The sequence below is a fragment of the Trachypithecus francoisi genome, unplaced genomic scaffold (assembly GCF_009764315.1).
Source record: "Trachypithecus francoisi isolate TF-2019V2 unplaced genomic scaffold, Tfra_2.0 Lachesis_group15, whole genome shotgun sequence".
Lineage (NCBI taxonomy): Eukaryota > Metazoa > Chordata > Mammalia > Primates > Cercopithecidae > Trachypithecus > Trachypithecus francoisi.
This window is the reverse complement of record NW_022681460.1, coordinates 111,876,975-111,891,013: the sequence shown is the minus strand read 5'-3', so window position 1 is coordinate 111,891,013 and position 14,039 is coordinate 111,876,975. Positions and strand designations below refer to the sequence as shown.

The 14,039-nt window shown below is 47.6% G+C and overlaps 1 protein-coding gene across 1 annotated transcript; it reads left to right on the top strand.

The window, feature by feature from the left end:
- Positions 1–1,967: 1,967 nt before the first annotated feature.
- Positions 1,968–9,541, top strand: LOC117097750 (putative olfactory receptor 1F2). The gene is given in 4 exon segments (XM_033236000.1): positions 1,968–2,136; positions 7,843–8,431; positions 8,739–8,831; positions 9,172–9,541. Coding segments are annotated over 3 exon segments (702 nt in total). The 5' UTR covers positions 1,968–2,136; positions 7,843–7,846; the 3' UTR covers positions 9,196–9,541.
- The last annotated feature ends 4,498 nt before the right edge of the window (positions 9,542–14,039 follow it).

Genomic DNA, 14,039 nt, shown 5'->3' with positions numbered 1-14,039 from the left:
ATTACACCATTGCATTCCAAGCCCGGGTGGCAGAGTGGGACTCAAAAAAAAAAAAAAAAAAAAAAAAAAAGATGTGAAGACCAGCAATTGCCTCTGATACGGAATCCACCCTCTTTCTTTTTCTGTTTTAAAAGTCCATTTTGGGCCGGGCGCGGTGGCTCAAGCCTGTAATCCCAGCACTTTGGGAGGCCAAGGAGGGCGGATCACGAGGTCAGGAGATCGATCGAGACCATCCTGGCTAACACGGTGAAACCCTGTCTCTACTAAAAAACACAAAAAACTAACCGGCCGAGGTGGCGGGCGCCTGTAGTCCCAGCTACTCCGGAGGCTGAGGCAGGGGAATGGCATGAACCCGGGAGGCGGAGCTTGCAGTGAGCTGAGATCTCCACTGCACTCCAGCCTGGGCGACAGAGCGAGACTTCGTCAAAAAAACACAAAAAAACAAAAAACAACTCAAACTATTTTAAGCTTCACTGATTTGTACCCAGACAGGATCTTGTTTTTGTCACTCAGGCTGGAGTGCAGTGGTGCAATCATGGCTCACTGCAGTCTCAACCTCTCCAGCTCAAGCCATCCTCCTGTCTCAGCCTCCCAAGTACCTGGGAATAAAGGTGTGCCAGCACAGCCAGCTTTTTTTTTTTTTTTTTTTTTTTAAATAGAGACAGGGTCTCGCTATGTTGCCCGGGCTGGTCTCGAATTCGTGGGCTCCAGCTATCCTCCTGTCTCAGCCTCCAAAAGTGCTGAGATTACAGGCGTGAGCCACCACGCCCGGCCCCAAACCAAAATATTTTAAAATGCGGTCATGTGCAGCTTCATGAGGAGGATACCCTCTGAGACATGTGTTGCTTTTGGGCTGCAAACCCGAAGAGTGTTACTGTACCAGACACTGTAGGCAATTGCGACACAAACATTTGCGTATCTAAACATATGTAAACGCAGAAAAGGTGGAGAGAAAATGCGGTATTATAATCTTAGAGAACCATAGTCGTATATGCGGTTTGTTGTTGACCGAAACATCATTTGGGGGCCCACGACTGTATTACATTCCCAGCGCCCGTGGTAGCAAACATCAACTGTATTTTCAAAATCTAATTATTTGCTTATCTTGGTTTCAACTGAAAGAATTGCCAGAGTATTTGACAATGTCTTTTGACCAAATGAAGAGCTAAAATATAGCTTGTATCTTACTGGTCTTTGCATTAAGTTTGCTTTTTAAAAATATCGCATTAAAATATTATTTATCTTCATTACTAAATTTTTTTGGCCCCAATAAGTTTTGCGCGTGCTTCAGTTTTGCCTGCGCGAGATCGGAAGTCTCACGGACGCAAACGACCTCTCCTAGCAAGGAAACAGCCCCTGGCTAGTCCACCACGCGCAGGCGCAGGGCGGCAGGGACGAACCCGGAAGTCCCTCCCTGAGAAAGCGCCGCACAAGCCCTCGAACGGGACCAATCCGAGGCTATGTCGTCCAGCTCTCCTTGCCCCGCCCCCTGCAGGTTTTTCTTTGCTTATCCAATAATAGAGGACTATTCTCTCCGCTGGCGCCCTCCTGTCCAATTACATTGAAGGGAGCGGGGCCTAAGCTCGGCGCCGTCTCCGTGAAGAAGTGCGGCGCCATATTTCGCCTGGAGTACCGCCGCCAGGAGTCAGCCACTTGGGCCAGGGTTCTGCGTTGGCTCTAGTTTTTTTTTTTTCTTTCTTTCTCTTTTTTTCTTTCGTTCGTTCGTTCTTTCGTTCTTTCTCTTTCTGTCTCTCTTTCTTTTCTTTCTTTCCTTTTTTTTCTTTTTTGTGAGACGGAGTCTCGCTCTGTGGCCCAGGCTGGAGTGCGGTTGCGCAATCTCGGCTCACTGCAAACTCTACCTCCCGGGTTCACGCCATTCTCCAGCCTCAGCCTCGCGAGTAGATGGGACTACAGGCGCCCGCCACCACGCCCGGCTAATTTTTTTGTATTTTTAGTACGGACGGGGTTTCACCGAGTTAGCCAGGATGGTCTCGACCTCCTGACCTCCTGATCCGCCTGCCTCGGCCTCCCAAAGTGCTGGGATTACAAGCGTGAGCCACCACACCCGGCCCAGTCTGGATATCTTTTAACAAGGCGAGGTTGGCTGAGGAGCCAGCAGCGCAGAAATGGATGTAGGTGGGTCGGGTTCTCTTCTTCTCAACCTAAGCCCTTAGGGCTTATAATAAGGTCTGAGGACAGGCCTCGCTTGGGTGACTGTTAGAAATACGTAATCTCAGGCCTCCTGAGTCAGAATCTTCATTTTGATAACATCCCTAGGTGATTTATGTGCGCGTTAACGTTTCAAAATGGCTGCCTTATGCTTCCCAAGATTTTGTGTCTAGGAGACAATGTTGACATCTGCATTTGGCTGTGCAGACGGTGGCCTATACTGCAAACCTAATGAAGATAATAAGACCTGAGACTTGTGAGTCACACTCTGGATCTTTATGACCTCTTAGACATCACTGGTCACCTAATCAGGATGATATAACGAAAGTTGTGATGTGGGATGCTATAGGTAGAAAACCTACAGTGAACATGGGTGCTTGAGAATGTGCACAAGCACCCAGGAAAGGTATAAAAAGAGGCGTTCAGTCAATCTGAGGTGGAAAGAAAAGGCGGAATGTGTATTAGGGATGCATGGGTTTATTCACCAACTTGGCATCCCACAGACATTGTCTCTAACCAAGGTACCCAACTTATAGGAAAAGTGACATGGTAGTCAGTTTCCAAGATGACTCTCGATGCTAGCCTTGCGTAATCCCTTCCCATATTGAATTCGTCTGATAGACTCAGCAATAGTGGATGTAAGAAATGATGTATGACATCTGGAGCTGGGTGGTACAAGATACTGTAACTTCCATCTTGCTCTCTTGAAGCACTTGCTCTGGGGGAAAAAGTTGTTATGTGTGAGAACATGTCTTATTAGCTCTATGGAGAGGTCCATGTGAGAAACTGAGGCTTCCTGCTGACAATAATGTGAAGGAGCCATCCTGGAATCCCATCCTTCAGCCTCAGTCAGGCCTTCAGATGACTGAGCTGCTGCTGAAAACTGAACTGCAATTTCATGAGAAACTGTGTTCCAGAACCATTCAGCTAAACAACGGCCAGATTCAGGACTCACAAGATCTGCGTGAGGGAAATGTTTACTGTTTGAAATTGCTAAATTTTAGAATAATTTGTTATGCAACAATAGGTAATTAACACAAGGGGTCCGACTGGTGTCCGCGGGATTCATGGGTATTGTACACCATCAACACAAGCAGCTGACGTTATGGAATAGTGAGATGGTTTTTTTAAGCACTCAGTTTTGGCACCATTTGAAGCTACCCTATAAGTTTTGGGTGCTATTTTATGGTTATTGTAAGATTCATATCAGTGGACAATATATGTGGAACTTTTTCTCAGCCAGGAATTTATAGAGCAAGGAAACGAGGGGTACAAGTGGACACGTCTTCTTGTAGTACCTAATGATTTACTTGCAAAATTTTGTTTCTTATCTTGGAAACACCGGACTTTGTGGAGACTTCTTGCTGGCCAATTTGGGCTCCATTTGTTACTGAATAAACTCACCAAAAAGGGGATTCAGCCGGGCGCGGTGGCTCAAGCCTGTAATCCCAGCACTTTGGGAGGCCGAGATGGGCGGATCACGAGGTCAGGAGATCAAGACCATCCTGGCTAATATGGTGAAACCCCGTCTCTACTAAAAAATACAAAAAACTAGCCGGGCGAGGTGGCGGGCGCCTGTAGTCCCAGCTACTCGGGAGGCTGAGGCAGGAGAATGGCGTGAACCCAGGAGGCGGAGCTTGCAGTGAGCTGAGATCCGGCCACTGCACTCCAGCCCGGGTGACAGAGCAAGACTCCGTCTCTTAAAAAAAAAAAAAAAAAAAAAAAAAAGGGATTCTAACATTGTTATGGCTTTGACTATCAACAAAACATAGTTCTGCAGCTTCACAGGGGTAGCAAAGAGGATTATGGATAGAAAAATCTCAGAGAATTCTGAAGTTGACATGTTCATTGATAACATGAAAAACTGGAACAGTCTTATACATTATAAGCAGGACTATAAGGAGGCCAAATCTCTCAGACATGAAAGTTTTGGGTGATTACGTCAGATTAAAAAACAACCTGGGGCCGGGTGCGGTGGCTCAAGCCTGTAATCCCAGCACTTTGGGAGGCCGAGACAGGCAGATCACGAGGTCAGGAGTTCGAGACCATCCTGGCTAACACGGTGAAACCCCGTCTCTACTAAAAAAATACAAAAAAAAACTAGCCGAGCGAGGTAGCTGGCGCCTGTAGTCCCAGCTACTCGGGAGGCTGAGGCAGGAGAATGGCATAAACCCGGGAGGCGGAGCTTGCAGTGAGCTGAGAACTGGCCACTGCAATCCAGCCCGGGCGACAGAGCCAGATTCCGTCTCAAAAAAAAAAAAAAAAACAACCTGGAACAGCTGATACATTGGCTAAAGACAAGGAAAAGGGATTACCTTATGTACGAGAATAATTATTAATATCAACTAAGGGTTTGTGGCTACCTGCAGAAATAAAGATTACAGTATTTGTTCATATTTTCCTCCTTTTTATCCTTTCTATTTTCTCCATATTTTATATACACAGGATGTGTAGTTCTTGGTTAGCTTTCAAGCTGGATTCAGAAGTTTCAGAATGTCAGGATTGGATCACGATTGGAGTAGAGGGGATCCTGTTATGGACCTTGATGGCATAACTGATGGGACTTTGCATTGTTTCCTATTGTCGGAAATATAGCTGCACTATGTTAGGCCAGATTGTTTCTTCGAGGTAAATTGGTAAGAGGGTTGTGTATTCATATGCAACTGAAGGGATGGATTTTAGTGAGCATTTACCATGTTTTTGGCTTCTGAATTTCTGCAACTCATTCCAAAGCTTAGGTAATCTTTTGTCTCATAACTATTAGGAAAATAACTTACTTCCTATAAAACAGGAAATCCAGAATAACTGATTTCCCAGTCTCTCTTGCCCCAAAGATGTGGGTATGTGACTGCCCATCAGATACCCCTGACTCAGCCTTTGCCACAAGGAAGAAGAGACCAAGAGGAACCTTTTCTGGCAATGGTAGCCATTGCAGCAAGATAGATTCCTGGGGCAGCAGTGGCAGCAGTGCTACTACTGTCACCTCATGTCCAGTGATAACTGTGTCAAAACTATGAACGGCAACATTTATGCTTGGAGGCAGCAGCTGCATTGGTATTATTTTTTTCACTATAGCTGCTGTGTGGTCGTCCGAGCCTGGTTCTCCAGCTGCCCAGGGTTTTTGAAAGGTATTCATTATTATTTTCATGAAATCCTTTCCTGCTTAACTCAGCAAGAGTTGGTGTTTGTTATTTGCAACCAAGAACTGCGAATGAGGCCAGAATGTAGCCAGTCATTAGAAAATGACTTGAACTGTGAACTGGACAGCCATCCGTACTTTCTCCAACTCCTCTCTGTGTGTTTACATCTTTTGCTCTTATCTATAGACTTTTGCTTTATCCATCTATAAGTCAGCCAAAAGACAGTTGCAACCTTCTGGGATTACCTGTTACAGGCCAAGTCCTACTGAGTATGATCCGTGGGCCCTCAGTCCCAGTTCCAATTGCCCTACTCCAATCATGAATCCTCACTGGGAAGAGGATGATAGAGTATAAACTGGGTTGCTGGAGTCCATACACCTATGGATTAGGTGGCCATTTTCAGAAAAGGCTGACCCATTGTGAGCTGGGAAGGCATCCCTAAATGAAATCTACTTTAGGAACATAGAGTTCTTCAGTCATGGCATGCTGTGCATTTCCTGATATATTCTCCCATTACAAAAAGGGTATCCTTTACACCAAACGCTTTAAAAGATTAAACACAGGCCGGGCGCGGTGGCTCACGCCTGTAATTCCAGCACTTTGAGAGGCTGAGGCGGGCGGATCACCTGAAGTCAGGAGCTCAAGATCAGCCTGACCAACATAGTGAAACCCCGTGTGTACTAAAAATACAAAAAGTAGCTGGGCGTGGTGGCATGCACCTGTTAGTCCCCCCTACTTGGGAGGCTGAGGTGGGAGAATCACTTGAACCCAGGAGACAGAGGTTGCAGTGAGCCAAGATCATGCCACTGCACTCCAGCCTGGGCAACAGAGCTAGACTTTGTCTCAAAAAAAAAAAAGTTAAGCACAACTCTGCAATGCCACCCTTACACCTGCCCCACCCTAGCCTCTGCATCCCCATCGGCAAACGCATCAAGTCAATGCGGTAAATGACCATATATGTGAAAAAAAAGGAACGGTTCAGATAACGCTGCTATAATCTCAGCTTCTGAGCTAGGAAGTTAAGAAGAACAACTTTCTGATAACCAACTTTTCTTTTTTTTTTTTTTTTTGAGACGGAGTCTCACTCTGTCGCAGGGGCTGGAGTGCAGTGCCCGGATCTCAGCTCACTGCAAGCTCCGCCTCCCGGGTTTACGCCATTCTCCTGCCTCAGCCTCCCGAGTAGCTGGGACTACAGGCGCCCGCCACCTCGCCTGGCTAGTTTTTTGTCTTTTTTAGTAGAGACGGGGGTTTCACAGTGTTAGCCAGGATGGTCTCGATCTCCTGACCTCGTGATCCGCCCATCTCGGCCTCCCAAAGTGCTGGGATTACAGGCTTGAGCCACCGCGCCCGGCCTAACCAACTTTTCAAACCTGTAAACATAAGCCCAGATCAGCAAAGTGATGCAACTTGAGGTCTCAGTAAATTTTCTTTGGGACTTATCTCTACCAAGATTGCTTTATCTCCAAGTTCTGACCCAGTAGTTAGAGAATATACTTTGCCATCATTGCTGGGTACCAAAGGACCAAGAAGTAGGTGGGATAATTCATTTCTGCTTGTCTCTAATGAGACTGTCAGGGAGTCTAGTCCCAGTGGCCATGGAAGCTACCGTAAATACCCGTTTGTGATTCTCCCAAACATTCATCCTGCACAGAGGGATAAGGCCATAAACATCTGCTCTTCACTTGCTCAGGACTTGCCTGTATTTCTAAGACTCTGCCATCCTTAGAATAATTAGGAGCATTAACTAAGTTCTTTCAAGGTAAGATTATAACAGCAGATATATATGACTAATGACTGGAGTTTTTTGAGAGAGCTCCTTTTCTTTTTTTTTTTTTTTTTGAGACGGAGTCTCGCTCTGTCGCCCGGGCTGGAGTGCAGTGGCCGGATTTCAGCGCACTGCAAGCTCCGCCTCCCGGGTTTACGCCATTCTCCCGCCTCAGCCTCCCGAGTAGCTGGGACTACAGGCGCCCGCCACCTCGCCCGGCTAGTTTTTTGTATTTTTTAGTAGAGACGGGGTTTCACAGTGTTAGCCATGCCTGACCTCGTGATCCGCCCGTCTCGGCCTGCCAAAGTGCTGGGATTACAGGCTTGAGCCACCGTGCCCGGCCAAGAGCTCCTTTTCTAAATATGCCACATCCAGGGAGAAATAATAAGAGTCCTGAATCCATCAGCTGGAGCTTAACACAGACATAGTAATAATCAGCTGTTTTGCCACTCTATGAGTGCCTAGGGGGTGGGAGAAGCCTGGAAATACTAAAAGAGACCTGCATAATCGCACAAGAGGGCTATGTATGGGTCTGCATGTTGTTTTGTGTTATATTTTATAAAATTGAAAGAGTGAGTATAGCAAGACCCACATCATCCAGAACTGGACATTGGAAGTTGGGGGTGTAGGGACAAGGGGTGGATCCTGACTGAGTGACCCTAATACAGGTTTGTTAACATGGCCATGGTTGAAGCTTGACTTGTTGCATCTGGAGCCTCAGCTTCTACATTGCTGATCTCTGTCTGTCTTATCTGCATCTGGGATCAGGCCCATGAGCAGGACAAACCAGTCGAGCGTCTCCGAGTTCCTCCTCCTGGGAATCTCCAGGCAGCCCCAGCAGCAGCATCTCCTCTTCGTGCTTTTCCTGAGCATGTACCTGGCCACCGTCTTGGGGAACCTGCTCATCATCCTGGCCGTCAGCACGGACTCCCGCCTGCATACCCCTATGTACTTCTTCCTCAGCAACCTGTCCTTTGTGGACGTCTGCTTCTCCACCACCATCCCCACGATGCTGGCCAATCACATACTTGGGACTCAGACCATTTTCTTCTCTAGCTGTCTCACGCAGATGTGTTTTCTCTGTATGTTTGCTGACATGAACAATTTCCTCCTGGCTGTGATGGCCTATGACTGCTTTGTCGCTGTGTGCCACCCCTGACATTACACAGCAAAGATGACCTATCAGCTCTGTGCCCTGCTGGTCACTGGATCACGGGTGGTTACCAACTTGAATGCTCTGCTGCACACACTGCTGATGGCTCGACTCTCATTCTGTGCAGAGAACACCATCCCCCACAACTTGTGTGATGTGACTCCCCTCCTGGAACTCTCCTGTTCAGACACACACCTCAATGAGGTGATGATTCTTTTTTTTTTTTGAGACAGAGTCTCGCTCTGTCGCCCAGGCTGGAGTGCGGTGGCCGGATCTCAGCTCACTGCAAGCTCCGCCTCCCGGGTTTACGCCATTCTCCTGCCTCAGCCTCCGGAGTAGCTGGGACTACAGGCGCCAGCCACCTCGCCCGGCTAGTTTTTTGTATTTTTAGTAGAGACCGGGGTTTCACCGTGTTAGCCAGGATGGTCTCGATCTCCTGACCTCGTGATCCGCCCGTCTCGGCCTCCCAAAGTGCTGGGATTACAGGCTTGAGCCACCGCGCCCGGCCGAGGTGATGATTCTTACTGAGACTGCCGTAGTCATGATCACCCCATTTCTTTGCATCCTGGCTTCCTATATGCACATCGGCTGTGCCATCTTGAGGGTCCTATCTTTTTTTTTTTTTTTTTTTTTTTTTTTTTTTTTTTTTTGAGACGGAGTCTCGCTCTGTTACCCAGGCTGGAGCGCGGTGGCCGGATCTCAGCTCACTGCAAGCTCCGCCTCCCGGGCTCACGCCATTCTCCTGCCTCAGCCTCCTGAGTAGCTGGGACTACAGGCACCCGCCACCTCGCCCGGCTAGTTTTTTTTTGTATTTATTTGTAGTAGAGACGGGGTTTCACCGTGTTAGCCAGGATGGTCTCGATCTCCTGACCTCGTGATCCGCCCATCTCGGCCTCCCAAAGCGCTGGGATTACAGGCTTGAGCCACCGCGCCCGGCCTTGAGAGTCCTATCTATGAAGGGAAGATAGACAGCCTTCTCCACCTGTGGCTCCCACCTGGCTGTGGTTCTCTTCTGTGGTACCATCATATCTCTGTATTTCAGCCCTTCATCCTCCCACTCAACTCAGATATAGCAGCTGCTGTGATATTCACAGTGGTGACTGCCATGATGAATCCTTTTATCTACAGCCTGAGGAACAAGGACATAAAAGGGGCTCTTGTAAAAGTGATTGCTCTGAAATTCTTTTCTGTTTAATGATATGGGCTAAGAAATTCCTAGAAGGAGCTAATTTCTGAGATAATTCTGTTTATTTTTTCTACTGTATGAAACTTAGCATTGTGTGTTTGTTTTGAGACGGAGTCTCACTCTGTCACCCAGGCTGGAGTGCAGTTGTGCGATCTTGGCTCACTGCAATCTCTGCCTCTTGGGTTAAAGAGATTCTCCTGCCTCAGCCTCCTGAGCAGCTGAGATTACAGATATGTGAAACCAGTTTTTTTTTTTGTATTTTTAGTAGAGATGGGTGGGGTTTCACCATGTTGGTCAGTCTGGTCTCGAACTCCTGACCTCAAATGATCCACCCACCTTGGCCTCTCAAAGTGCTAGGATTACAGATGTGAGCCACCACGCCTGGCCAGCATTTGCTTTTATAAGAGAAACATCTGGCCGGGCGCGGTGGCTCAAGCCTGTAATCCCAGCACTTTGGGAGGCCGAGACGGGCGGATCACGAGGTCAGGATATCGAGACCATCCTGGCTAACACGGTGAGACCCTGTCTCTACTAAAAAATACAAAAAACTAGCCGGGCGAGGTGGTGGGCGCCTGTAGTCCCAGCTACTCGGGAGGCTGAGGCAGGAGAATGGCTGGAACCCGGGAGGTGGAGCTTGCAGTGAGCTGAGATCCGGCCACTACACTCCAGCTTGGGCGACAGAGGGAGACTGTCTCAAAAAAAAAAAAAAAGAGAAACATCTGGTATCTATTTTGGGAGAACAAAACCCTTGATATAGACTTTTCAGGTTAAAGATGGAAAGAGAGATCCTTTAATTAAATGACCTGACAATTCCAGTTGTCAATGCCCTCCTGCCAAAACCAAGAAGTAACACACCTGTAGTTCAGTAAGTTGGATTTACTACTCATTATAACAAGGGAGAATACACAGCATCGGAAATAGTGAGGTGTCTCATTGGAAGAGTCCTAAAAAGGATCTCTACTTTAGTAACGTTGGTGAGGAATTAGGAATTAGTCTGTGCTCTGGAGTAGATGCCATTACAGAATAGGGATAATTCTGAAAGGGTATCTTCCTATATTTTATCTAGAAGGAAAGAAGAGGCCAAAGCTGTGATTGTCAAAGGAATAGCAGTCACTCTTTCAGCCAACATAGGGGGATGTTTGGTTATTTTTGTGGCTATGACAATGTCATGTTTTTGTGTTGAGACATCATTGCAGAATGGTCATGCTTTGTTTTGCTCTAGCACAGTCAGAATGTGGCCTTGTTAGATACTGATGTTCTGTGAAATTCTGTTTATCGGTAGAACACAAAAACCTTGCTGTGAGGGCCAGGCCAACTCCTTTCAGGGTTGTTTAGTCTTTCTCACAACAGAGACCTTGACACGAACACATCTGATGGAAAGATCAGACTTTGGTTGGGGCAGGAAGGGGAGGATTTATTTATTTTATTTTATTTATTTTTATTTTTATTTTATTTTTAGACGGAGTCTCGCTCTGTTGCCCAGGCTGGAGTGCAGTGGCGCAATCTTGGCTCACTGCAACCTCTGCCTCCCAGGTTGAAGTGATTCTCCTGATTCAGCCTCCTGAGCAGCTGGGAATACAGGTGCATGTCACCACTGGCTAATTTTTGGTATTTTTAGTAGAGATGGGTTTTCACTGTGTTAGCCAGGATGGTCTCAATCTCCTGACCTCCAGATCTGCCAGTCTTGGCCTCCCAAAGTGCTGGGATTACAGGCGTGAGCCACTGCACCCAGCTAAGAGAAGGATTTATTTAGAGTTTCAGAAAGCCCTAATTCTGCCACTCATTTGAGCAGGCTCTCTCACACTGTCATGCTGGAGTCAACCTCCCATTTATTCTGATTTTATTTTATTTTTTTATTTTTTATTTTTTTTTGAGACGGAGTCTTGCTCTGCCACCCAGGCTGGAGTGCAGTGGCCGGATCTCAGCTCACTGCAAGCTCCGCCTCCCGGGTTTACGCCATTCTCCTGCCTCAGCCTCCCGAGTAGCTGGGACTACAGGCGCCCGCCTCAACGCCCGCTAGTTTTTTGTATTTTTAAGTAGAGACAGGGTTTCACCCTATTAGCCAGCATGGTCTCGATCTCCTCACCTTGTGATCCGCCCGTCTCAGCCTCCCAAAGTGCTGGGATTACAGGCTTGAGCCACCGCGCCTGGCCCTGATTTTATTTTTTAAAGAGATGAGCCCAGCACTTTGGAAAGCCAAGGTAGGAGGATCACTTGGGCCCAGGCGTTTGAGGCCATCATGGATAACATAGCAAGATCCCGTTTCTACAAAAATAAAAATAATTAGCTGAGTGAGGTGGCATGTCCCTGCAGTCCCAGATACTTGGGAGAGTTAGGTGAAAGGATCTCTTGAATCTAGGAGTTCAGGGCTGTAGTGAGCTATGATCACAGCTCTGTACTCCAGCCTGGGTGACAGAGTGAGACCCTGTTTCTTTAAAAAAAAAAAAAAAAGGTGTGGTCTCAGTAAGTTGCCCAGGCTGGTCTCTAACTCCTGGATTCAAGGACTCCTCCCACCTCAGCTTCCAGAGTAGCTGGGACTACACGCACCTGCCCCCATGCCATCTTGATACTGCTTTTTAGATTTTAAAAATATATTTTTTTTTTGAGACGCTATCTCACTCTATAGCCCAGGCTAGAGTGCAGTGGCACAATCTCGGCTCACTGCAACTCCGCTTCCCCCCGGGTTCAAGCAATCCTCCTTCCTCAGCCTCCTGAGTAGCTGGGACTACAGAGGCCTGCCACCACAGCCGGCTATTTTTTGTATTATTAGTAGAGATGGGGTTTCACCATGTTGGCCAGGCTGGTCTTGAACTCCTGACCTCAGGTGATCTGCCTGCCTCGGCCTCCCCAAGTGTTGGGATTACAAGCGTTAGCCACCACACTCAACCAAATTTTTGTGTGTGTGTGTGTGTAGACAGGGTCTCACTATGTTGCCCAGGCTGGTCTTGAACTCCTGGCCTCAAGCCATCGTCATGATTCGGCTTCCCAAAGTGCTGGGATTACAGGCATAAGCCACCATGCTTGGCCTCCCTCTGCTCGTTTGATACACCTAAAATGATATCTTGTTCTTTCAATTTATAATTCTTAGATTATGTAAGTCTGAACATCCTTTCATGTTTTTCAGCCACTCGTTTCGTTATCTAAAAATGGTCTGTTCCTGTCTGTGTGTCCCAGAGCCCTCATTCTCTTCTAGAATCCTTTGGTTCCTAGACCAGTCAGTTTGTAGCCAGGTACGCATGTGCGAGAGATTCTGGACCTCTGTCCGCTCTACCTCCAGTAAACTCCATGGGCTGTGAGCCTAGCGCTGCGGCTTCAGGGGATTAACATTTTCTGTAGTTACTTATTTATTTATGAGACAGAGTCTCGCTCTTTCTCCCAGGCTGGAATGCAGTGGCGCAATCTTGGCTCACTACAAGTTCTGCCTCCTGGATTTTACGCCATTCTCCTGCCTCAGCCTCCCAAGTAGCTGGGACTACAGGCGTGCCCCACATACGCCCTGCTAATTTTTTTGTATTTCTAGTAGAGACAGGGTTTCACCGTGTTAGCCAGGATGGTCTCGATTTCCTGACCTCACGATCCGCTCCCTCGGCCTTCCAAAGTGCTGGGATTACAGGCGTGAGCCACCGCGCCCAGCCTATTTTCTGTAGTTACTACTGGAATTGGATCTTTGGTCTCTTACATTTTCCAACTCTCGCTCTACCGTTGTATTCGGAAACTATTAGCAGTTGTCTACTTTTTCAGTTTAACTGGTGATCAGGCTCCTTAGGTAACAGAACTTACTCATCCGACAACTTTCCAGGGGCTCTTGAGTTTGGAGGCCGTACCTGGTCCTGGTCGGGGCGCTCCTCTTAGTCCCACCCAGCCCCACTGGTGCGGAAGGAAACCCTGAGGCCGGTGTCCTGCCCTCTGGGACACTGGATACGGATCAACAGCAACCCTGACCGTGGGCACCTCCCCAGTGCAGGAGATGGTGTGCGTCATGGTGGCTTCACTCACCTACACTTAAAAAAACAAAAGCTACTCAGGAGGCTGAGACAGGAGGATTGTTTGAGCCTAGGAAGCAGAGGTTGCAGGGAGCCAAGATCGCCCCACTCCAGCCTTAGCAACAGAGCCAGTCTCAAAAAAAAAAAAAAAAAAAGTGTCTCGGGTACTGTGCCACGGCTGCATGAGGACTGATAAAAACACCCGACTCTGGGCAGGGGTGCCAAAGAGTGAGTGAGTGGAAACTCTCTCACCACTCACTGCCTGGCAGCTACTTTTCTGGGTACACAGGCAGGTCCCCTGCACATGGTAACAGCCTCCCGGCTCTGGAAACACAGTTCGGGATCCCAGTCGTAGTGCACTGGCCAGAATTTCAAGTAAGCGAATAACGTTGTGGGCAGCCAGCTTTGTTGGCTTTGCTGGCTTTACAGGGTACTTACTGTTGGCTTCAAATATAACGTTGGTAAAGACAGTTTTTTTGTGGCCTTTCTCTGTTGTGGAGGATTTGTTTTTAAATTATGACTCAGGACTGAACTGTATCATAGAATGTCCTTCTTTCAGAATGCTTTGTGCCAAAACAAGAAACCTCAGAATTACATGTTAATAACAACAAACAAAATAAAAAAGACCAGTAGGCAGAAGGCA